This window comes from Ovis canadensis, chromosome 15 (assembly GCF_042477335.2).
Source record: "Ovis canadensis isolate MfBH-ARS-UI-01 breed Bighorn chromosome 15, ARS-UI_OviCan_v2, whole genome shotgun sequence".
NCBI classification, from domain to species: Eukaryota; Metazoa; Chordata; class Mammalia; order Artiodactyla; family Bovidae; genus Ovis; species Ovis canadensis.
This window is the reverse complement of record NC_091259.1, coordinates 31,609,449-31,634,022: the sequence shown is the minus strand read 5'-3', so window position 1 is coordinate 31,634,022 and position 24,574 is coordinate 31,609,449. Positions and strand designations below refer to the sequence as shown.

At 48.0% G+C, this 24,574-nt stretch overlaps 1 protein-coding gene across 18 annotated transcripts in view; it reads right to left on the bottom strand.

Moving 5' to 3' along the window:
* NCAM1 (neural cell adhesion molecule 1) overlaps positions 1–24,574 on the bottom strand; it is a 368,148-nt gene that overhangs the window by 13,017 nt on the left and 330,557 nt on the right. For 4 of the 18 annotated variants that reach the window (XM_069555056.1, XM_069555057.1, XM_069555058.1 and 1 more), the window contains 5 exons: positions 24,483–24,530; positions 22,879–22,920; positions 9,786–9,910; positions 5,601–5,778; positions 640–3,028 (listed from right to left, as the gene is read on the bottom strand). In XM_069555056.1, the coding sequence (XP_069411157.1) occupies positions 2,949–3,028; positions 5,601–5,778; positions 9,786–9,910; positions 22,879–22,920; positions 24,483–24,530 (473 nt within the window). In that variant the 3' untranslated portion in view covers positions 640–2,948. Of the gene's footprint in view, positions 1–639; positions 3,029–5,600; positions 5,782–9,785; positions 9,911–22,878; positions 22,921–24,482; positions 24,531–24,574 lie in introns of those variants that run through there. The other 14 variants (XM_069555043.1, XM_069555045.1, XM_069555049.1 and 11 more) reach the window with 6 other exon arrangements.

The following is a 24,574-nucleotide window of genomic DNA, read 5'->3' as shown; positions in this document are numbered from 1 at the left end:
CCCGGGGCCGCAATCACTGCGCCCCAGGACGGCAGTGCAGAAAGACGTGCCCGTCTCCCTCCTCTGACTCTCAGGACCATTAAGCTGAGGTTCCAGTTCACTCCTGAACCCCTTGTCTGCTTGTTTCTTCCCAGACTCTGGTGAACAGATGGCTAGGTCTTGGGGCTTTCAGGAGGCGTCCAACAAAGTGTGATGATAAACAGAGTAGGGTCTGCAAATGAACACCTTCTCTCCGATTCGCTGTCACCGGGCCATTCTGTGCAGCCTTTGATATGAAGTCGTAAAGGGAGCCGTGAAATCGGGAGAACGTGCAACAGAGTTGTGTGTCTGGTGGCCCAGAGCATGCCTCTGACCCCAAGGTGACCTTCTCGGCTCTGCAAGGACACTTTCCCCTCCCCCATCTCCTGGGGGAAAGTCCAAGGAGGCATGACCCCACACAGCAGCTCTGACTTAGGAGAGCTAAGAGAACTGAGCAGGGAAAAGCGGCTCCAGTGGCTAGACCTCCACTCAGTGGGCTGCAAGTCTGGGGTGCCATTTAAAGGGTCTTCTGAGGATCAAAGTAATCCATGGGGCCCTGTGAATGGAGGCGAAGGACTCTGGCAGGATACACCGTTATCAAATAAAATCCAAACACGCTGGTGAGCTCACATGAACTGTTATTTCCTTTAATAATGCAAAGGTGTAAACTTCATCAAGGCCTTGCTGATTATCTGCACAACAACATTAGCATTCTTATTAGTAGAAAAACGTGATCCAAACCTGCCGTATAAATACTCCAAAAATGAGCAGAGAAGCCCTGTGGCGTGTGGAACGTGGGCAGCGCTGAGCCAGGGCAGGGATGGCTGAGCGAGGTGGTGTGCGCGCCCTCCTGCAGAGGGAGCCGTCTCAGGGGCTGGGGGCCACAGCCACCATGAGAGGGGCGTGTGCCCAAATGCTGCCACCCCCGAAGGGCATTCCTTACAAACCAGGGGCCTGTCTGAATGGGTCCAACGCAAGGACCCCAGCTGGGGTCTGCCTGGCCCAGAATAAGCCGAGGAGACAGGTTCATGGACGTCAGGCTTTCCCACACTTTGGGCCCGATCCCCGCAGTCCCTTCAGGAACACTGGCTTGGGCCCTCGCCTATAGGACTGGGATGGGTTCTCCTGGGAGAATATGTGACTTCCGCCCAAGATGATATCAAGAGCGGGACCCAGTGATGGGTCACTGTGCGAGGACCATCTCGTCCTCCTTTGCCCTCGGGATGGCGCTGGGATTCTACGCTGGGCCCAGAGGCATGTGTGCCTCTCTGCAATCCTCTCCTTGTGTCTAAGAGCCGTGTCTGCGCCTGCTGCCCCGGTGCGGCTGGAGGTGGAGGACCGGGCGGGGAGAGGTTTGTGGCGGGGCTGCAGGCCGACAGGGCTGGGGCGAGAGGCACTGCCTGGCCTCACTGATGGGCAGCGTGGGGCCTCCGGTGTCTGCACGTGACCCTCTAAACTGCCAGTGCCGAGGACACAGGACTGTTTGTGCCCAGCGACTTGGGCAGCGTCGCCCTGAAGATCATAGGATCACAGTTGGTTTCCCAAAGGGAAAGGCTAGTCTCCGAACGTTAAAAAACAACAACAGAACTTAAAAATGAAGGAACCAAACAGAACAAAAATCAAACTTCTGTGGAGATGCTCAGAGATGAGACATGTGGAATGATATGCGACCACAAGAAGGACCCCTGAGCACAGACACTGATGCTACTGAACAGGAATCTCCACAGGGACTGTAACGAACACATCCCACTTCCTCTCGGGGGCACGTGGGGGATGGGGTGTACCCCCAACAACAGAGGAGCAGCTGGCTTCCACCAAAATTTGTAACACGTCACTGAAGCCACTGACAGATGTGATGGTGGTGGGGGGTGGGCTTAGGGACACTCTGGAAATGGGACCGGCTGGCTGATGGGGTGGTGGTGGGGGTCGGGTTAGGGACACTCTGGAAATGGGGCAGGCTGGCTGAGTTCTGATTCATCGATGCTCAGGACTCGCCCCACCTTCAGCTCCACTGAGCGTGTGTGGGGAGGGGTTGCGACTCAGGCCAGGCTTAAAGCAGATGCTTCCGACCTGGGGGACTGCCACTTAGGCAATAGGGTGGGTCACAGTTGGACCACATCTGCTGAGACACGAGGTCCATGGCTGATCTTTAGCCAGGCAGCAGGAGTCACCCCGAATGGGAGACACGACCTTCCAGAGCCCACAGGTGCTGGGCACATCCTAAACAGCGCCTGGTGCTGGTTATACTACCAGGACCAAAGTGCCTCCCAGAATGTGGGATCAGCCCCAGAAAATACCTGATTAAATCGGAGTTCTTCCGCTGTCTGGGCAACATGGCAACTGAACTGTGCCCATCTGGCCAGCAAAATGCTCTGGTGGACTGCAGTGGGCTTACCATGGGCACTGAACGCAAGCAAAGCCAACTACTTACTGCAGGGCAGAGGAGGCGCACGGGGTTAGAGTGGGGACGCGGGTGGCTTTAACTATCTGATGCGAGCTTTAGAGGGCACCTAGAAACCTTCCTCTGCTACATCATCTTCAGTTAAGAACCAAAAATGCGACCAGTAGCAGCCATGTAAAGACTTGTCTGTAAGTTTTTACAGACAAGGTTTTTACGTGTAAAAACCTAGCGTAATGGTTTTTATATATATACAGGGTCTAAAGAAAAGAGCTCCCAACATTTTTATACTCTGCGAAAAAAAGGGGCAAACTTCATAGGAAGTGGTGCAAACGTTATCTGTGGGTGGGAATAACATGTCTGGAGGTCCAGCTTGTTTCCAACCACCAAACCTTCCTCTTCCACAGAGAGCTTGTTGGCGTGGCCGTGGCAATCCTGATAGATTCTTCCAAAGGAGGGGGGGCACTGATCATTCTCATAGGAACTGGGCTTTTAAGCAAATTTAAATTTTCGTGTGTGTGTGTTCAAGTTCCTAACAGAGCAAGAGAAGAGTCACTGCAGAGAAAAGCAATGAGACAAAGGTGTAGGATGCGGAGGAGCCTCCCAAGGTCGCTGCAGGTGCCAAGCAATGGGTCCCCAGAGAGAATGTGGGGTGTTGTTTAAAAACAAATGTGGCAGTGGGGATGTCCCAGTGACGTCCAAGGTGGTGTATGCGACGACAGACACAGGGAGGGGAGGGGGAAGGAGGAAAGAGGAGGAAGAGACAGAAACAGAGAAAAAAAATAGATAAAAAGAAAAAAAAAATTAGGTCAAATACAGAGAATGCAAGAATCCAAGGTTAATTCAACTTCGTAAATTAAGCTGACAAAGGTTAGAGAACTGAGTTCAGTGCGGTATTATCACCATAAGGCCAGTTCCGCAGCTCAGCAAGGCCACAAGCAGCACAGCAGGGTGAATTCAGGGGTTAGGGGTCAGCGAGCAAATGAAATTCAAGTGAGAGAACAGAAGCCTCCACGGTCAAGTACAGGAGTCTGATTAGGAAAGTGTTACCTTTGATAAGGGAGGTCTCTAAGGTACAGTCAGGAGCCTTCAGGTCTCCAGAGCTTTTGACACGTGGGGACAGAAATGTATCTGATCACTGGTCTATGTGCATCAAACTGAGCACAGGGACAGGGCTGACTTCTCAGCAAAACATCGGCCTCCTCTTCCTGCAGCACAAGCCCACCCCACGCCTGGTGGTCTTAAAGGGGACCTAGTTCTGTGCCTCTCACCTCCAGCGCCCGCTGACCACAGAATTCCACCATCAACGTGCAGCTCGTAATTCAGAGGCGTGATCCGCAGGTCCCAGAGGAGAAGTCTTAACCAGGCAAGCTCTTGCTAAGACCTGTACAGTAGAGCCTGGAGCCCTGGTGGGCAAGGTGAGCAGCCCGTCCTCCCCGTTAACGGGGCAGCTGGGAGATTAGCTAGAAGGGCTCTGATCACACCATGGACAGGACTCCCCAGAATTTCTGTATCTGAAACGCAGTGGCCCCAACTTCTCCAACCCCAGGAGCTGATGCCGCTGGCAGTACCCCATCTGGGGACCCAGCGTGTTGGAATCACCACCTACGGAGGCTTACCCGAGGAAATAGATGCCAGCAGGACTGTTTCACTGCAAAGGAATCACTCGGGCTTCTCACTCCCCCAGCTCCTAAGTGCCCTGTAAGAGCCGAGCGGATCTGGACACGCCCACCAGACTGTCGATATCAGGGAAAAACTGACCCAAGAATGCAGAGACAGAAAGGGCAGAGGACAGACAGGGCACCTCTGTTCGGAGAGCCTGCGCATCAGTGAGGAGACCATCGTTTGCAGTCACACCAGATACCACGGCATCATCACTGACCACGTGGCCAGTGTCTGCAGAGACACGCCCGCCCTAGCCTGTGCTGAGGGGTCTCCCTGCCAACATGGAGGGGAGGACCATGGATGCGTCTCATCTGTGGCCGCCAACTCCCTGGGGGCCTGCACACGTCTCTCAGACACACACACACACTCACGCACAACCAACCATCGGGGGATCACACACTGATCTCATTTTGCGGCTGCTCAACTAACCCACTGCCACACACACAGCCCTGTGTCACTACTGTGACATGTCCCTTCTGGCCTCTCTCCCCCTGGGATGAGCGATCATGACCACTGAGCTGAGAGCTAGGGGGCAAGCACTCTGGACAGGACAGACAGGATGGCGGCCAAAGGAAGGCCGCCAGGAGGTTGGGGCATCTTCCGATCAAACTTGGATGCTGCCCAGAGTTTTTGGGGCTCCCTCTACTAAGCTGCAGTTGTATGTTCTGTGCCCACCTCTCCTGCTTGTGGTCAGTATGTGGCTGGTCAGGAAAGCAGAGAGGGATGATGAAGATCTCTTTCTGCTCCATGGGGTTTGGTCAATGAGGAGTCTGGCCATCAGCAGCAAGGTAGCTGGGCCAGGAAGCAGAACTCTCACTTTATTCCCGCACTTGAGTTGGTCCCGGATCCCTAGAGATGGATCTGCATCTCTTGGAAGGGATGCATCTCCCATCCTAGTCTCTAGCAAACTGGACTGCCTTTCACAGATAGGGGTTTCCAGCACCTACGTTCTCCACTTGATCTTTTTCAAGTGGCTCCATTTAATCTTTGTTTCAATTGTGAGGCCCTTGGCAGAGGGGATTTTTAACTGACTGGGCACCATCTGTTCCTTCTCTTGGGCTCCCCACAGAGAAGAGAATTTGGACCACGGTGGTGCAGGTAAGCAAGCATCAGACAGAAAGCGCTTAAAAACAGGTTCGTGGGCCTTGTATGAAATGGTAGATAGCAGATAAGATCTCAGAAAAGGATCCTTCCTCAATCAGCATCCAAAGCTTGGCTAGAGCTGGGGCCTTTCCCACCTGAGGGGTTCCCACGGACTGGCTTACCATCAGTCCTCCAAGGCTGATGGACGGCACAGGACCTTCACCCAGGATGCTTGCCCAAGCCTTCCTGGGGGTCCAGTCCAGCTCAACCTACTGCACAGCTCAGTACAAAGCAAAACTAAGCTCTGCATGGGCAACCAATCATGAGGATGGCTGTAAGCAAGCGAGTTGTCAGGGGCTATTCAGGCACATTAGGAGGTGCGGTGCTTGTGCATTAATTCAAAGCAAGAAACTCACAGAAAGCAGAGGGGTCATACCTGGGATGGCTGTGGGCTGGGCCGAGGTCCTGAACACAAAGTGCGCTGCCTTGGACTTGCCCTGCTGGTTCTCGGCCACCACATAGACCTCGTACTCAGCATTCCAGTCCAGGGACTTGAGCATGATGTGGTCACTGCCAGATGGGAGCCTGATCTCTGGTTTCCACTCGGAGGAGAGCTTCTGGGAGAAACCGGCAAGAAAGATACGAGACACCAGCAAGCTTTAGGTGAAACAGCTGGTAAGACCAGCCAACAGGAGGAATGTGAGGGAGTCACTAAATACTGGGGCAAAATGAAAATAAAAACCAGAGATATCGGGCATAGTTTTTATTACCAGCTTGAAAAATCTGAAGGTAAATGATCCCGCAGGTCAGAAGGTCAACCTTGGGGGCTTGCAAATAAGAACAGTGGCAGATTCCCAGTGTGGCATGGGGCCAACCCTTTAATGCCCCATCCATTACCTTGAGGGCGTGCAGGGACCCAGGCTACGCTCTGGAATGCTGGCACATATTGTAAGGACGCATGTCTGCTCAGCCACTCAGTGGTGTCTGACTCTTTGCAACCCTACGGACTGGAGCCTCCCAGGCTCCTCTGTCCATAGGATTCTCCAGGCAAGAATACTGGAATGGGTTGCCATGCCCTCCTCCAGGGGATCTTCCTGACCCAGGGATCGAACCTGAGGTTCTTAGGCCTCCTTCCACTGGCAGGCGGGAAGCCCTATCCTAACGGTGACGTAGAGGATGATCCCACAACTGTGACTCTTGTCCTGTTTTAGAATGTGGGTCACACTCAGGCGTGTGCTCACCTCTCTGACACGGGGACACAGCACAGATTCCACTTTTATTAAAAGCATTAACAACTATCAGTTACAGAGCACCCGCTGTATGCCAGGGCCTGGGCTGAAGGCTTTCTGCACATTTTCTCATTGCATCCCCACAACAAACCTGCGAGGGCTTAGGCCAGGCCCTCACTAAAGCTGATGGTGGGGAACGGGGGGAGAGAACAGGTGACTTCCCAAAGCCACAGAGGCAATCGAGTTGCGGGAAAGTGCCTCTGGGCCCAAGTGGGGATGTATCCTCGCACAGGAGGGAGCGCAACACACATATGCTGCAGGGAACAGGGTCTCTCTATTCCATGCAGTGTGGGCTGGTCTCTGAGGCTGCAGCTGGGGGTGTTGCTGGAGGGGCTGCTGTCACGGCCTGCAGTGGCCAGCAGAGCACTCCCAGGACATAATTTCAGGCACAAAGCTGGAGTTAGAGGGGCCCCCCTTTGCTCGAACGTTCTTTCCAGTCCTATCCTACACATCTGCCGGTGAATTTGTTCTGGGTGAGAGGGCTTGACACATGTCTACTGGATGATGGGCTGCTCCTGAGAAGAGCAGAACACACTAGCAGTGTCCTCTGGAAGGTGAGCTAGCCTATGGCTGAGGCTGGAGGAAGTGACATTACAGGAAAGCCAGCCATCTTCCAGGCAAAATGCTTTGTATCAGCCAGAGAGATGCCTCTAGGGTCGTGATAGCACACGTGTCGTGGGCATGATAGTGTGGGGAAATGCTGGAAGAGGGGCTCACAACCTCTGAGTCTAATAGAAAGCCAGACTACCTTCACAGGGCTCTAAGTTAGCTCCTGCGAGAGACAGCATGTGTCCCATTTTAACGTAAAACAAAGAAATTCAGCTCTTTGTCTTTTGTCTTCTTTCTCTGAAAGGCTTCTTTCCTTGGCAAACATCATTGCAAAAGAGACAGACAGAATCTAAAGCAAATATTATGTTACATAATAAATATTAATAATGTATAATAATCAAAATATTTAGCAACAGTTGGGATTTCGAAGTGAAAGAGAGAGGATGGTTAAGGTTGTCAAAGCCTAACATATCCCAGTGTTTTGCCCAGCTGTCTTTTTAAAGCAGACCTGCCCAGCACTGCCAGAATGACCCTCCTGAACATTGACATCCGATGGGGCCTTGCACGGAGGTATTTCCTGACCCAGCCTGCATGGTGGCAGTGGTTATTAGTTACCGAGTATAGAGTTTTCCCAGTGTCAGGCATGTCTCAGGTTCTTTGCTTGTACTCTAATAACCAAGCTTTACAACAACTTGATAAGCCATCCCCCTTTTACCAATGGAGAAATGGAGGTGACGGACCATTGGGTGACCTACTCGGGGTACCGGCTACTAAGTGGTAAGGTTGGAATTGGATTCCATGTCTGTCTGGGCCTCATCAGCCCAACAAATGCCAGAGGCATCCCCCCACCACACTGTCCGCTTCCAGCGGTTTCCATGGGGCCATCTACTTGGTACTTGTATCCTATTCCACATCGAGGAAGTTACAGGGACCTCTCAGCCAGTGATGCCTCTGGGCCGGGCCATACAGAAGTCAACTGAGGTTCCTAACCCCCTATCAGGCTCCAACCCAGCTTCGCAATGAAGTAGGAGGGGGCTGAGTGGCTGACAGGTGGCCCAGCAGCTAGGAGGTGTTCCCAGGGTGGGGTGGGGGGCCCTGTGCTGTACTGACTCTCTGCAAACCTAACCAGGTTAGGGCTCCCACCAGGTTAGGGCTTTGATCAGTAGGGGTTGATCAAAAGGCAGAGATGGAGTTAAGTCAAACTTTTTGGAAAAAGCCTTTCTTGGGTGCTATTTGAAGAAAGAAAACTCTACTCAGGTTATTTTCTACTGTTAAGAAATCCTAGCAAGAGGCTATTTGCAACGCTCAGATGCTGTCTCTAAATCTCCCAGCAATCGGTTATGGTTGGTGATGGCCAAGTATCATTCTAAGACCAAAAAAAAAGAGGGGTGATTTTCAGTTTGGGTGCTGGGGATGAAAGGTGGAATGTCAGAAATCTCTGATGGGCAGTGGGCAAACCAGGAAGAGAAAAGGCTAGGGCCAAGCTCATGGGTAGCGGCACAACCACAGGTCGAGTGGGCTACACTAGAGTGGGGGGAAGCTGAGGGAAGGAGACGGTTTAGGAGCTGAGGCAGCCCAGGCCAGGGGGCTTAGACCCCCGTCTCTTCAGTCAGACAGACTTAGATTCAAACCCTGGCTGCCTGACTGTGTGAGTTACATGGTCACTAACTGCATAAACCTCATTCACTTCCTCTGTAAAGTGAGGATAACTGTTGAGACCAACTTCTTAGGGTTCTTGGGGGGAGAAAATGCATGTGATCACGGGCCCACATGCTTGGCCCATAAGGCACTTTATCCAAGTGTGTTCCAAGGTATCAGTCTGTTATTTGCAAAAAAAGTACTGAATGCTGGGAAAATAACTTTGCAGAAAAACCTAGGAAGCAGAAAACTCAGTCATGGGTGGGTTTATCATTTCCAAAATCATTCTAGAGGTTTTATAATGGTCGCAGTGTGTGTGTGCATTCTATGTATCGCACGTGTGTGCATGCATGCTCAGTGATGTCCCACTCTTTGTGACTGCAGTGGACTGCAGTCTGCCAGGCTCCTTTGTCCCTGGAATTTTCCAGGCAAGAATCCTGGAGTGGGTTGCCATTTTCTACTCCAGGAGCTGTTCCCAACCCGAGGGTTGAACCACCCTTGTTTCCTGCGCATCTTCTGTGTTGCAGGCTGATTGTTTGCCACTGAGCCACTGGGGAGGCCCCATATATAGCACAGTGAACTATATTCAACACCATATGATAAGCCATATAGAAAAGAATATAAAAAAGGAATGTATATATGTATAACCGAATCACTTTGCTGTACAGAAGTAATTAACACAACATTGTAAATCAACTATACATCATTAAAAAAATAGAGAATTGAAAAAAATAAAATAAAATGGTCTCAGTGTGGATATGACCTAAAGGCTGTAAGTCAGTCTTTGAATTTAAAACCCTAACCTGGTGCATTTAATGAACTGATGGACTACGGCCTTTTAAAATACGATACTTAAATTATAAATATGTACTTAAGGATCCTTAAGATGTATTTTTTTTTGTTTGCTATTTCTCTTCCAGCTGCTTTCCCTTGGCTAATAAAATTCTAGTAATCATCTGGGGAAAAACAAAAAACAAAAAACAACAAAAAAACAAAACAAAAAAAAAAAAACCCTAACCTGGGCCCATGAGCCACCTGCTGGGCACATGGGCTGCCCTGCCCCCTTGCTCTAAAGACACTGTTGGTCCAGCAGGGCGGGTGTTAGGGTTGTGGGTTGCAAGAAACCCGGGAAGGAGGTTACTCACCGCTCGGTATTTGACCAGGTAGTGTCGGATGGGGGAGCCGCCGTCGTCTTGCTTGATCACCTTCACCTTAATAGAGTTTCCATCCTCTCCCATCTGTCCTTCGAGCTTAGGTGCGCTGGGTTCCCCTGAAACAGCCAGGGAATTCACATAACATTTTCATCCACACAATGAAAATCCAGTCCATCAAAATGAGATGCAGTGATGGAGTGGGGCTGGACTCTTGATTTCTCAGCAATTCAAATGGTTCTAAAGCAAAACATGTAAAACTTTAAATTCCAGTTAGATGCCTCAGTCTTAACCCAAACTGAGAATGCCTTTTGAAAATGTTCTGGGAAACCACCCTCCCTCCTAGTATAGTCCTTTCACCATTTTAAAGAGAGGATTTTTTTTTTTTTTGGTCTGTCTCTTCCTAGTGCTTGCATTTTCTGGTAGCTGCTCCTACAACTGCAGATTTAACTTTTATATAAACCTGGTACATTTTAAGAAACAGCCTGAAATATGGGAAAATATAGGCATTTAAGGAGAAAAATACCCATAAAATAAGTTTTCAAAGCAGCCTATTATTTTATCCCTGGGATATATGATCTATTCGAGGGGTTGTGAGCAGCTTTTGCATGAATTAAATTTTATGACTTAGAGTCATTAAAAAAAAATAACAGGTTTCCAGTTGTGATTAAGTAAAGCACGATTTGCCATAGGCAAGTTTCCTGTAAGCATTCTGCACTTATGGCTCAACTGCCTTGGTGATAATCCTTGGTGCCTTGTATTAATGGAACGTTCATTAAAGTCTTTTGTGAGAAGAGAGAGGGGAAAAAAATGTCTTCAGCATTTCTCAACAGAAAAAAAGTCGATGTTTCTCTATTTTTTGCAGTAACACTGTGAATCCAGGTTGAGAAGAAAGATGAGCTTGTATGTGACCAATTCTGAGGGCTGGGATGGTTCTCCTGTAAAATGCTAATTTATTTCAAGAGAAACTATTTCATTAGTATATGTTGAAAGCCATGAGATGACAGAACATCTGTTATAAAAAGTTAAAATGAAGATTTCAAACACCTGGGACCCTGGCACTTCTGGTGGAAACCATCTCTTGTAAGTATTTCATGACCTCAGACAGAAGATTTGCAAAGCCTATAAAACAGTTACCTTCTGGGTGGGTGGTCCTGGCTTGTTCTCTGGAAGACAGAATCTCAGACATGGGACAGAAGAGCCGGGGGAGGCTTGTCACCAGGCTTTGGACCTCATCACCCACAAGTATGTTGCTTGGTAAGGCCAGCCCACCCCACCCAACTCACTCAGTTGCGCTGGGAACCTCACGATGGCCGCGGGGGCTGCTTTTCCCTTTGAGACCAGGAGGAACCAGAGGCAAAACTGACGAGAGCCCTGCTACTCGGCGGGCCCCTGGCACACCCCCTGGAAGCTCAATTAACAGGATTGCAAGGTGCCCCTGTACTGGCCATGGGGCTACAAAAAGCAGCAACAGGGAGGCTGTGTAATCTTAATGCCTGTGGGATAAAGTATTTACGAAAAGTTGTGCTTATGACTGGCTTCCTTTAATCAGTGACTACGGAAAAAGAAAAACAAAAAGATAAATGGGCTTCAGATAGACTTGTCTTGTTTTTACACCACTGTCTAGCCACCAGCAGCAATTACTCAGCGGAAAATACTTGGAAATTCTGTTTAGATAATGTCTAAGTGTGCACGCTTTTCTAATTCTTTTGGACCATTATACACCTTAGACAATAATTAATTATGCCTTATGCCCCATCAGACATATCCAGTGCTAAAAAGAAACTCCAAGTGAAATCTATTTTAGAGTAGGGAAGGAAGTCTGTGTAGATTCACCAATGCTGAGCAATGAAGCAGGAGGTGCGGAAGAACAAGACAAACCCTACTCCCTCACTGAACGGGGGTGGCCCCGCATGCTGGTCAGCCCGTGGCTTTCCAGGCGCTAGCACTGCAAGTTCCTCACCCTGGACAAACCCTTAGTCCCGGGTGAAACGGGACGTTGGTAACCCTGGACTGAATGAAGACTCACATCAATTGCAATAACTTTCTGGATTCAGAACTGCAACACTGACTCTGTGATTAATGATCTCTGTGCCTGAAGAGGGAGAGAAGGTGGCATCAGTGGCCCTTCCAACACACCCACCAGGCAAGGACCTGTCGCTCCCCCGAGACCTCCCAGGAAGGGAAACAGAGATTATTCCACAGGGGCTGCTCTGCTGCCGTGAAGATACCTTTAGAACTGAATGCTACAGAGGCCACAGCAGAGCCCAGAGGTTTAGTGCCTTGGCCAGGTCACCGCCTCAGTCTCCAGGTTTGCAAAACACCAGATGCCCCCAAGGGTTCCTTCTTATTCTGACATCACTGTAAGGGTCGCTGTGCTAGGATGAGCTCTCAGAGCACCCTGGCTGTGTTCACGATACTGTAAAACAGGACACCAAATCTGGGATGCACAGTCAATTTTAGGGAAATGCGCCCCAAGATAAACAGTTCCATATCTCTTTGCCACAAAACTGCCCATTTTTCTACAAATAAAAAGTCATTTCAAAAATTCCTGTCTTTGAAAAAACAGACCTTAAGAGCCTTCAAAGATATGTGAACAAAAATCTCGCCAAGGAAACCTTGTGAAAACCAAAAGCCCTAATGACCTGCTCTTATGTTTGGATTTGCTTCAGAAAAAAAATATAGACGGAATCACAGAGAAATCACTCAAAACTATACCATGGAACACAATTCTAACACCTACAGAAGTTAGAACACTATAATTTGCCATCATTTTATTTGAGTGACTACCATGGAACTCTGATATGTATTGCTTTCTCATAGAATTCAAGACATTTTATATCATATCATATCATGTATGTATTTTTTTACTTTTTGGCTATACCACACGGCCCGTGGGATCTCGGCTCCCTGACCAGGGATCTAATGTGGTTAGATCTAACCCTGCCGTGGAAGCACGGAGTCTTAACCACTGGACCGACAGGGACGTTCCTATATTATATCATTTAGAGTGCTTTAAAGATGATTTATTCACCAAATGCACATTCAGCATCTACTAGGTACCATGTAGTCCATTAGGCATTTGAGTTTCAATGGTGATTAAAACAAGATTTTGTTTGCTAAGTGAAAAACCTTACTCAATTCTTATTCAATTCTTTGAATTGTGGGGCCCTTGTACAGAAATCTAATTTTTCCTATGATGGTGTTTCTAAAGGCAGATCCTATTGGACTAATATCATAGAGATTATGACTAACTTTATGGCCATGCAATTGCTGTCAGTACACACAGATGTGGAAAGAGTGATATTTGTTTAATCAGTTGCCTTATTCGTCTTCAAATGTTCACTGGGAGCCAATATTTTTAAAGATTAGAAATGGGGTGAAAGAAATTATTTCCTAAGCTCTCTGCAAAGAGAATGTTCCAGCCCTGCCTGATGAGGGACACCAAAGAAACGGGCCTGCATTCAGGAGGCTGGCTGCTTTATTGAACACATTAAGAGAGGAAATTATTTAGAGGGTCCCAACATAGCAGCAGCAGCAGCAGCAGCAGCAGCAGCAGCAGCAGCAGCAGCAGCAACATGCACTCTGTTCCGAGATGGATGCTCTGATTGAAATCATTATGGGTAATTTCAGCAAAACCAATATTGTAATTATTTGTAAATGTTGGTTTGCAATTCAGCAGCAATCGGCAGGTGGCTCTGAGAAAACCCCTGGGGTTAATTATACCCTCTGAGTTTAGCTTTAACCGTGAGTCAAATTTTTCTCCCCAAATATTTTATGTAAAGACTAAAACAGTGGTATTCGTAAAAATAAACCTTGTCGATAACAAACATAAAATATCAGGCAATTCTGGTATTTTCTAGAAGAATGCAAATCATGTATGCAAGGAAAAAAAAAGAAAGAATGTACCAGAGAGACCACATACAGTCAAAAATATTCCTGGCAGGTCCTATAAATTCCCCTTAGAAACCATAATTGAGATGTGTATTTCTGGCCATGCAGATTGTAGGTTCTTCTTTATAATTACGGTGCTACTGGGCCCTAAAATCAGAGTCAGCTTCATGTCTTTCCCCGAGTCAGCAGAAGCCTTGGGATCAGCAAACTACTGCTGGATATCTGAATCCCACAACAAAAATTCTAGCAAGCCCAGGGCCTCTGAACAGCAATTGTGAATTTTGGAAGGAAAACAATATTCTACTTCTCACTCAAAGAGCTCAAGAACCGAGAGTTGTGCATTCTGAATGGAACGCTAATTGGCTGACAGGCCTCCCTGAGACAGGCTGGACCTGGGTTCCCTCTTCACTGCCTTTGCTTTCTCTCTCATCAGGACCCCACAGGGGCTTCTGAGAAAACCCAATAATGGGCATAGGGCCTGCATTAGAACCTTTTACTATCAAATAAGATTGCCTGGCATTAACAATACTATTTGCTCCGTTTATCCTAATGCCTCTTCCCCCTTACTGATTATTTCTTATAAGTGATTTTAAAGTGTTGGTTTTAAGAAGTCCAAAACGTATGATGCAGCTGATCTGATGCACCTCTTTGATTTTTCCAACTCAGGAATATTCAAAATTACACCAAGAGGTCAGAAGTTTGAGTGGGCCTTAGGGGGATCAGCAAATTACCAAAGGGAATCAGGATTAATTATTAGACCACTAATTCTCCTTCCTCAGACCAACCTCTTAGCCCTAATGTCAAACAGAACAATGTGATCTATACCACACACAATCCTGGAGCCTCAGAACCTCCCTGATGGTGCTTTGGCAGCAGACCTGGCCATTCTAGTCAGAGGTGGTTTTCTTATACCCGAAGAGTGGCTGGCAGTGCTTGGGCAGGCACCGATTTGTCTCAAGCACCGCTCCCCCAAACCAGGCCTTCAGAGGAAAGCGCTCTTTTTCTCCTGAACACTTTTCTCCTAATTGTCAAGGATTCACTGCGCTAGTGTGACCTGACCCTTCATCATCCTCGTCCCTGGCTCTGAGGCGTGCTGGGGTACAGAATGAGGGGTCATGGGTGTGGCCAGCTCCCTTGTTTCTACAGAGAAAAGATGCTTGGCTTTCTGAGGCCATGCTCACGGAGGCACCCAGTCCACAAAGCTTTCCAGCGTGAGTTTTCTCAGGAACTGTGGATGAGTGCTGGGGGCAGGGTGGGGAGGCTTGGCGCTACCGAGGGCAAGTTAAACAGTGATAAATGAACTCTGATGGACCGAACCACAGAAATACCAAATCCCTTCTCGTGGGTGTCATGAAAACACCAACAGATTAATTGATCAATTATCTTTGTTTCATCATCCTAAAAAGAAAATATGACCACGAAGGTATGGCTTGTGGTTATGAGGCAGATCCAGGCTGAGGAAGTTAAAGACAGAAATAACTGCCATCACCACCAATTAACTCGGCTCCTGCCTCCGAGGCCACAAGGGGGGCGGGGGTTGTGAACATCTCCAACATTAGTTCCTGGACGTTAGGTGAGTTATGAAGAAGCATGAGGCTCCTGGGAGGTTTCAACCCTCCTCCTGGTAAACCCCAGGGAAATGGGCACTTTCCATGGACCCCAGTCTCTGCCCACGGGATTCGGGCTGATATACGTCACTGACTTGGTCCCTTCACGCTAGCTTTCTACCCTGGTAACCACCAGTGCAGGGAATCCTTGGGAATAAAGGCAATTAGAACAGAACCCCTCGTGAAAAGTCTATGTCGACCTGCCAGAGACCGTGGCAATCCAGACACACAGCTGTAAAAAATAAAGGAGGGGGTGGAAGGGATGGTTAGTGATGTTTTCAATCTAAGAAGGAAGAGTGGGTGTTAAAAGAGTTTAGTTCATCAGAATCAGCATTTCCTAGTACGAGTCAGTGTCAGTAGCTAAAGAAAAAAAGATCATTATAAATGGTGGGGAGGGATCCATGCTCAAACATGCTGCACGCGGACGGGAGGGCGGGGAGGGTGCAGGGGGCGTCTCATCACACGCATGCTGGTGGGGAGGGGAGTCCCATTTACACAGAGTCCTCGGTAGCTGATGGAGTCACCAGAGGAAGCAGGCCCTGCAGTTATGTGATGCCGTGGTAGCAGAAATAAACTTTGACATCGGGGGCTCAAAGTTTTGATTCCAGCAAACCCATGCCTGCGCCCTTGGGCCATGCGTCTGCGCTTCCCTGTCATGGACCCTGCCTGCAGAGCTCTGTGGGCTCAGGGTCCATGTGACCCAGGGCTGGTGCTCAATGCGTGTTCATCTCTCCTCTTCTGGACAGAAACTGAAGGTGCACAGAACATCCAGCATACATTAAACACATCCTAGGCAATTTGGCGGGGTGGTGGTGGAGGGTAGTGGACACTGAGTTTCATCATTTGTGGGTGTACAACCTACCCATTGCTCACTAAACCATTTTCATTAGGCCTAACTCACCTGAAAGCCTTGCTTAAGCCTAGAGGAACCATCCCTAACTAAGTTTTATTTCTCTCCCCTGTGAATTTTATTTGCTCCAGCCTCTCCATTCCCTTCCATTCTATTACTAAGGGCCATTTCCGGCTGTGTCTTGCTCATCTGAGTAACAGTCCTCTGCCTGCCCCCCTTGCAAAAGGCAGAAGAGGAGTGATTTGATGAGGGGGTGATCACGCTTCGGAATTCCACAGTCTCCCAGTGTTTTAGTACTGGCCACATTTTCTACTGACAGCTAAGACCACAGCTAAGGTGTGTTTCTAGGGCAGCTGCAAGGAACACCTTCAAGCATTTCTAGCCTCGCTTAAAATGTCTGCAAGAGACAGCTCCTCAGAGGTGTGAATTAGCTTCTATCTTGTGCTTCATTCTGAATCACAGCATTGCACAGAAATGACTAAACTTGGGTTTAAAGAAGAAACTAAGGTTTCAATCCAGTTATCTGCTCATACTTCAGCTTCCAGGGGGAAGGTTCAGCATCTGAGCAGTCATCTCAAGTCTGAAAAGTGCCTTTCTCCCTTGAAACCACATTTTTGGAGTGGGACTGGGAGTTTAGACAATTGTAGGCTCCCAGCATTTTTTCTTCTGCCTTAAGATTCACAGATCAAGGTAATTTTTAAAGCTAGGTCCAAGTTCTTAGCATAACAGAGGTTCCCTGACTTGGGGACCACACCTGGTACCATGCATGTGTGGCCAGTTTTGTCTGACTTTTTGAGACCCTGTGGAATGTAGACCACCAGGCTCCTCTGTCCATGGGATTTCTCAGGCAAGAATACTGGAGTGGATTGCCATTTCTTCCTCCAGGGGATCTTCCCGACCCAGAGATCGAACTGGCGGCTCCTGCATTGGCAGGCAGATTCTTTCCCAGAGCCCACTTGGGAAGCTTCGGGGACATCCCTCCTTTATTTCATATGATGTAAATGCTGAACATCCTCTTGTTTGAAAATGAGGACCCTCCCAACCAAGATCCTGTCCAGGAGTCTGACTGTAAATGGGACTGACTTGGGGCTCTGTGGCCATGCCCAGAGAGCTCAAGTCCTCACACGGGTCAGTGTGCAGGGTGACAGGTGCCACATACAGGGTTCACACACGTGGGGCGCACGGGACACGGGGCAGACCAGGGACAGGGCACATGCAGACGAGCGGCTGATGGTCTTGTTCGTGTGGATGTCGCCCAATCAGCTCTCCGAGAATCGAGGTCGCCGGGGACCCCTCGCATGCACGGGCACCCTGGGGGGTTACTGGTGTTAGTTTCGCTTTTGTGATCATCGCAGCCTATATGTGTCTCAGGTTGTGATGTGAAGTACACATTTCCAGTTAGGAGGGAAGGGCACGCATGTGACTCCCAGGGCAGGTTTGAATGGGTGTTTGACTTTACTCGGGCGGAGCTGTGAGCAGAGGCTTCATTTTCCTGTCACGGTCATGGTAAGCAAGAAATGCATTTACAGGATTGTGACAGTCACAATATTAACGAATGATTTTGTCACTCCTTTGAGCTTAATTAGGCTATAAGTTTATTTCCTTCGCTGCAAGGGTCAATGGTATGCTTTCGGATTACATGGCGATCTTCAGTCATGGTAATTGTTAAATGACTTTTGCTTTGATTTTTCTTTCCTCCTGCCTGGGGCAGGTGGCAGGTCACTTGCAAAGTGATATCTTGGCCATTACAGCCAACTGCTCTAATTCCAAATTCTTAAATCTCTCATTTCAGAAAGTCCTCAATCTGCATGAATTTTATGAAACACTCTCACTGGTTTCAAGCAAATACAACCTTTGTGATGGACACATTTCTCTCTGTAGGTGTTCAATGTTATGTTTTCATGGAAATGTGACATTTTATAACAACTGTGCTTTGGAGAACTACTGGATAAAGTGAGATAACTACGCTATAAAGCTCACTTACAACATTACTTTCTGGGAAATAAAGTTTATGAACTATCTGGTAAAAATTCAAGGGGGCAAATTCGGCTGTGGTTAAAGTGATTTTACTGTAGCCAGATTTCTTGAAGCAACACATTAAATTGAAGGCTGTCTTGGTATCAAATTGTCATCTAAAGGCTCCAAAGGTTGATGAATTTTGGACGTGCATTGAGAACAAGAGGAAATCTCTTAAATGAGTTCGCTTAGGAAATCCGAGACAGGAAGAAATGAGTGGGCCCTATGTGCCAGGCTGTGGTCCCAGATTTATTTCATGATTCAGAACAAAGAGTTTTACCTTCTGTTCACCAGCGTGGACGACATCATCAGCACCATGCAAGCCACATGACAAAGTCACATGATACGCACGCACATGATTGGTTGAAAGGAAAGTGGAGGAGATCACATGGAAAATACAAAAAAAATTAAAAACTGATGTAAACAATGGGCAGGGAGAAAAATCAACAACAAAATCACAGACTAAATAAAAGGAGAAATTAAATTAAATTAGCAGCATATATAAGAAACATTGGGAGGGCAGTAAAACTGCCCAGAAATAGAAGACTATTAAATCATAAAGAGCATTTGGTTAACAACAACACCGATAAGCATTAGATACAGCTGCAACACTGCATATTAATACCACACCAAGGAGCATGGACACTTGTTTTGAAATGGGGAGTTGTCTCTGCCAGGACCCGGATGCCAAAGTCAATCCAGGAGACTGCTGAAGGAGAAGAAAAAGGCAAGTTATTCTTCACAGATTCCAGAAATGTCTCGGCATCCTTGGGAAGCAAGGGCAATGAAACAGAGCATGGTCAGGAAGGAAGAGTCGCATGATTGGGTGCCCTGGAAGAATAAAATATCATATTACATTGAGAAACGTCATTTCATGTTTCCTTTGGAGCGATGAGGAGGGGGCTGTGGACCGAGGGAAGTCTGCTGGGTGCAGGCAGAGAAGGTGGCCAGGAATCTCATCTTCCTTCTCTGTTCATCTACTCAGGTTACCCAATGGCTGCCAGACACACCCTGATCAGGACACATCTAAGAGGAGGGGCCACTATTTTGTTCCCTGCATCTGTGAGTCTGCTTCTCTTCTGCCATCGTCACTAGTTTGCTGTGTTTTTTAGATTCTCCATACACGTGACATCATACAGTATTTGTCCTATTCTGTCTGATTTATTTCACTTAGCATAAGGGTTACCAGTGAGGAACAAGTACCAACTATTTGGTTTAAAACAAGCTACAAGGGTATACTGTACAACACAGGAAATAGAGACAATATTTTACGATAACTACAAATGGCGTATAACCTTTGAAATTGTGAGTCATTCTACTGTACACCTGTAATTTATAATATTGTATAGCAACTATAGTCAGTAAAAAATAAAAAAGGAAAGAACCATGAAGCAGTCTAATAAAGATTCTAGCAAAATAATAATAATAAAAAAAAGAGGCCAGTGAGGAAAGGGAATAGGTTTCCTTCTGGGGGTTGAGGTCAGAGCTCTGTCAACAGCAGAAACTGAACCGCTGGCCCAACGGGCTGAGAGTTGGACATTAGACACACGCTTGCTATGGATACAGTCATCTCTTTAGACTTGCAGTGAACGGATAAGACATGAATGTGACTTCTACAATGAAAAGCAGTTTTCTTCTTTGGGTATGCCTACATTCCCTTCTGACCTGTGTTCTATTTCCATCTGAGTTTTCACTGTGTGACTGTGTTTCTTGTAAAGGCCTTTTGGGTTCCCCATCTTCACTTGCACAGGCCAAGGGGCGTTTGGCTGTCACTAGTAGAAGCTAACCGGACAGAGAGGCAAGGTGAAGATTCGTTTCTGCCCAAAGCACACCACTGTTTAAAAGTGATTCGAGAGAAATGCTTCAATCAAGTGAGGGCCCTCGCCACTGTGGGCTGGTACAGCGTTCGCTTCTCATTGTCTGACGCTGCATAGGATCCGGCATGTTCCAGCCACGGGTGTCTGCAGGAATTATACACAACTGAGCAGTTTCTCCTTTTTCTATTTGAAAGTGAAAGTGTTAGTCACTCAGTCGTGTCCAACTCTTTGCGACCCCATGGCCTATAGCCTGCCAGGCTCCTCTGCCCATGGAATTCTCCAGGCAAGAACATTGGAGTGGGTAGCCATTCCCTTCTCCAGGGAATCTTCCTGACCCAGGGATCAAGTCCAGGTTTCCTGCATTGCAGGCAGTTTCTTCGCCGTCTGAGCCAGCAGAGTACTTTCATTCACTCATAAATGGATCCATACACACATACACACAGAAAGCAAAAAGAGAAAGACACTGTTTATATTCACCCCTATTGACCGATAATGGGCAGATTTTTGGATGCTTCTAGCTACTCTGCTGTTCGCCCCACTGTAGTTCACACGTGCTACATTCTGCCTTGCAGTTTAGAAAGACATTCACGCTCAACACGGGCTGCTGCTCAACACGGGCTGCTGCTCAACCAAGTCTGTCTTTCTATTCTCCCAGTAACCACTGGGACTTACAATTTGGGTCAGTAGTCAAGTGGTTCAAAATAAAGGAGACTCAAACTTTCTTCTCTTTGGATGTCACTACTCATCATTTGATCTGTGGGCAGACATGCTTGATATTTTAAAATGAAACCTACATCAGGGGAGAGACACTTAATTCCTCCATAACAAAAAACTGGATCCAAGATTGTGTTTTACTTCCAGAGAAGACCAACCTACAGTGAGACATCTTAAATACAACCCGAGTTGTACAAGGACATTGTGTGGCCTTTTCCCGCTACGCTCGGCACGGCATACATACTGCGCCCAAGATGCAAAGGATTGGGGCATCACTGTTAGCAGGAGAAAGGGTGCTGTTAGTCTCATTCCTTTTCCAAATGCAAAGGAACCCATCACTTGAATTAAACCCATGCGAGCGCAGCTCATTGTCGCCTGCCTGCTCTGCTGACAAAACGAAACCTCAAAAGCATCAGGAATTAAAATTCACTGCAGCACACATACGGAGGGAACACCAAGAAAGCAGACTCTAAGCTATGTTCTGCGGGAGAAAAAAGAACCATTTCATGCAACACGCAGGAACTCTTTTCTTCTCTGTTCAATTATGCATCAGAAACCCTGGCCCACAGAGTGGAGTGGGAGCCATATTTTGCATTCTTGCTTTCTGCCTTCTGCTCTGACTGCCTTTAATGGGATGCATGCCATTTTCCCTGTGTACTCAGAAATATAAAATCTAAAACTCACATACAACTATGGACACACATACACACACACACATGCTCCAGTTGGCTTGTTAGGGCTTTCAGGCCTAACACACAAATGCACTTCATTAGAGCATCACAAAGATGAGTTCGGAACGTTTCAGGTTGTGATGAAGTGTGATGTTTTCCACGACGGGAAAGATGGGACAGTTTGGCCCTGACTCCACCATTAGGAGATGGATTCCAGAACTTTCAACTGGACTCTCAACACACAAACTTGAGAGAGCCTGGTGGTGCTTTCTCAAGCCACAATTTTTCTAGCACGAGGGAGGTGGTCCTCTCTCTGCGGGAGCAAACGAGGGCGTGTGGTCAAGGAGCAGAGGCTCCCTCCTGCCTCACCGCTCCCTCTCCCCAGGCAGCCAGCCTCTCCTGTTCCTCCCCTTATTTTCAGTCTTTCAGGTATTCTGTTTTAATGCGTGTGTGAGCATGTGTGTGTCTCTGTGTGTGCGTTTCTCTGTGAGTGTGTTTCTGTGTGTGTGGGGTCCTCTGTGTGTCTGTGTCTCTCTGGGTGTGTCTGTGTCTCTGTGTGTGTGTGTATGCATGTGTGTGTCTCTGTGTGCGTGCCTGTGTGTGTCTGTGTGTCTCTGCATGTGTGCCTGTGTATCTATCTGTGCACGTGTGTCAGTGTGTCTGTGTGCATGTGTCTGTGTGCATGTGTTTGTGTCTGTGCGTGCACGTGTGTCTGTGTCTCTCTGCATGTGTGCCTGTGTGTGCATCTGTCTGTGCACGTGTGTCAGTGTCTCTGTGTGTGCATATGTCTATGTGCATGTGTTTGTGTCTGTGTGTGCACGTGTCTGTGTGTGTCTCTGCATGTGTGCCTGTGTGTGCATCTGTCTGTGCACGTGTGTCAGTGTGTCTGTGTGTGCATGTGTCTGTGTGCATGTTTGTGTCTGTGTGTGCACGTGTGTCTGTGTGTGTCTCTGCATGTGTGCCTGTGTGTGCATCTGTCTGTGCACGTGTGTCAGTGTCTCTGTGTGTGCATATGTCTGTGTGCATGTGTCTGTGTGTGCACGTGTGTCTGTGTCTCTGCATGTGTGCCTGTGTATCTGTCTGTGCACGTGTCAGTGTGTCTGTGTGTGCATGTGTCTGTGTGCATGTGTTTGTGCCTGTGTGTCAGTGTCTCTGTGTGTGTATCTGTGTGTGCGCACACCTCTGTGGTGGAGAGACAATGAAAGCTGGGAAGAGATGCTCTCCTTTTGTCTTCTCAGCATTTCTCTAACCCTTTTCTGTTTTTAGACTTGCAGGTAAGTTTGGAAAGGTCTCCTTGTGCACACAGCTCTCTTCAAGAGTCACCCATCTTCCGGTGATGCTAGCTCTGCTCTCTTGGCCGGGCAGACAGCATGCTTAGGGACCCACACCAGGAGAGGAGCCTCCAAGCATGCACAACTGTTGCTTTCAACACTCAGGGGGCTGGGGCAGCACTGGGACCCAAGAGTCCACTCTACACAAGCAGCAGTCAGGCCCAGGGCAGCTAAGCTCTCTACTCACTAGATGCTTCGGTGGTTGTAAGAGCAGGAAGAGGCCAGGTTGCTATGGAAACATGAAGGATGGAAAGGGCACAGAAAGGTGAAAGAGAATAGAGATAAATTAAATTTACTGATACATACATGTATGTGTGTATTATACATATTAAGACCTTGTTATAGAAAAAAAAGAGATGGTAAAGGAGGTATGCTCTCATTTCCTTCTTCCCTGGTTTATCAGTATGAATGTAGATATTTTAAATAGATTACCAGAGGTTTTGCTGACAAATTACTCTCAGATGGCAAGTAATAATGTAACTCTTATTTATTCTTACTACGAATTCCACCTACTGCATGCTGGGCATTGTATCTTGTATTTCTCCTACTTAAACTCTGATTTTCATAAATACCTACAAAGTAAGCAGGAGATAAGGAGTCTGAGGTTCAGAGAGGTGGGGTGACTCATTCAAGGTCAGGGAACTGCATGCCAAATCAGGAGAGCTTGGAGCTGAACCTGGTGGCTGAATTCTTACTGTTCAAGTCCACTGCCTGGCAAGCAGTGCAAGAGCAGGGGGCTGTTTTCAAGTCAGACAGATGCCACAAAGGGCTCTGGCTTGGGGCTCCGGTCACTCCCGAGGCTGCTCCCGAGTGCAGGGCTTCTGATGTGCCGGGGGGATACGGCCAGCTGAGCGGCCTTGCCTGCTGCACTGACCGCGCTGAGCACTGGCTGCCATGCCACCCTGGGTCTTGTTCAGCTGCTGTCTCCCTGCTCTTTCCCCTAGGAGCACTGCGTTCATCGCTGCAAGCAGTGGGAGGCCTGGGGTGCTCCCACCCCCGAGGACTCAGGGGAACAGCAGGACAGGGCAGCCAAGTGAAACGAGGTGGTAAATGAGAGAGGCTCAGACACAGTGACAAAGCCGGAGGCTGACCAGGTGACACCACTGCCAGGCTTAGTGACAGTGCTCCCGGGTGGCAAACAGCTTGATCAACCCTAGGTTTGTTGTTATTTGGGAGCGGGGTGTGATGACTTCTCCTGTTTTAGAAGAAAAGCAAGGCTCCCTTGTAAAAGGTTAAATAATTTGTCTAATGCCTTCTGCCAGGCACATCTGCAAGCAGGCACTGTTTCTTCTCCCACAAATATTTACAAGAAATGTATGCAGTTATGGAGACAGCAAAAGCTACAGGCCTTGCTCTCTAATTTCAACGTCTGAACCCAACTGTGCCAATTAAAATGCCGGGTGAAAACATAACACCCCAAACATTTCTTATGACCCTGTGGAATTGACATTTTTCTTGGCAAAATCATTTGGCTTCTCTAAATAATCAGCTGACTACAAATCTGGAGGCCCGGGCTGGGGCGGCCATAGCCTTGGGGAGCCTGCCTGCGAGATTTTCTGTCCAGAGCAATGCTTTCCACGCACCTCCTCCTGGGGGGAGAGCTGCACTCCCCTCTCCGTATCTGAGCAGCCCTATGCCTACGTCTCATCTCATTTGCTCCTCTAAAACCCAGCGCTGCCCTCCACCAACAGAGTGGAATTATCACCTGGTGGAGGAGATCACGCCAGACAGACACACTGTGGCTGGCAGAGAGCCACCTGCAGGGAAATGGAAGATGGAAATGATACTCACTATCCAGATGAGACAACGGAACAGGGGTGGAAGAGCTAGCAGGAGCCGCTGAGGAAAGAAAAATGAAGATGAAAAAAGAAAGATCATCTAGG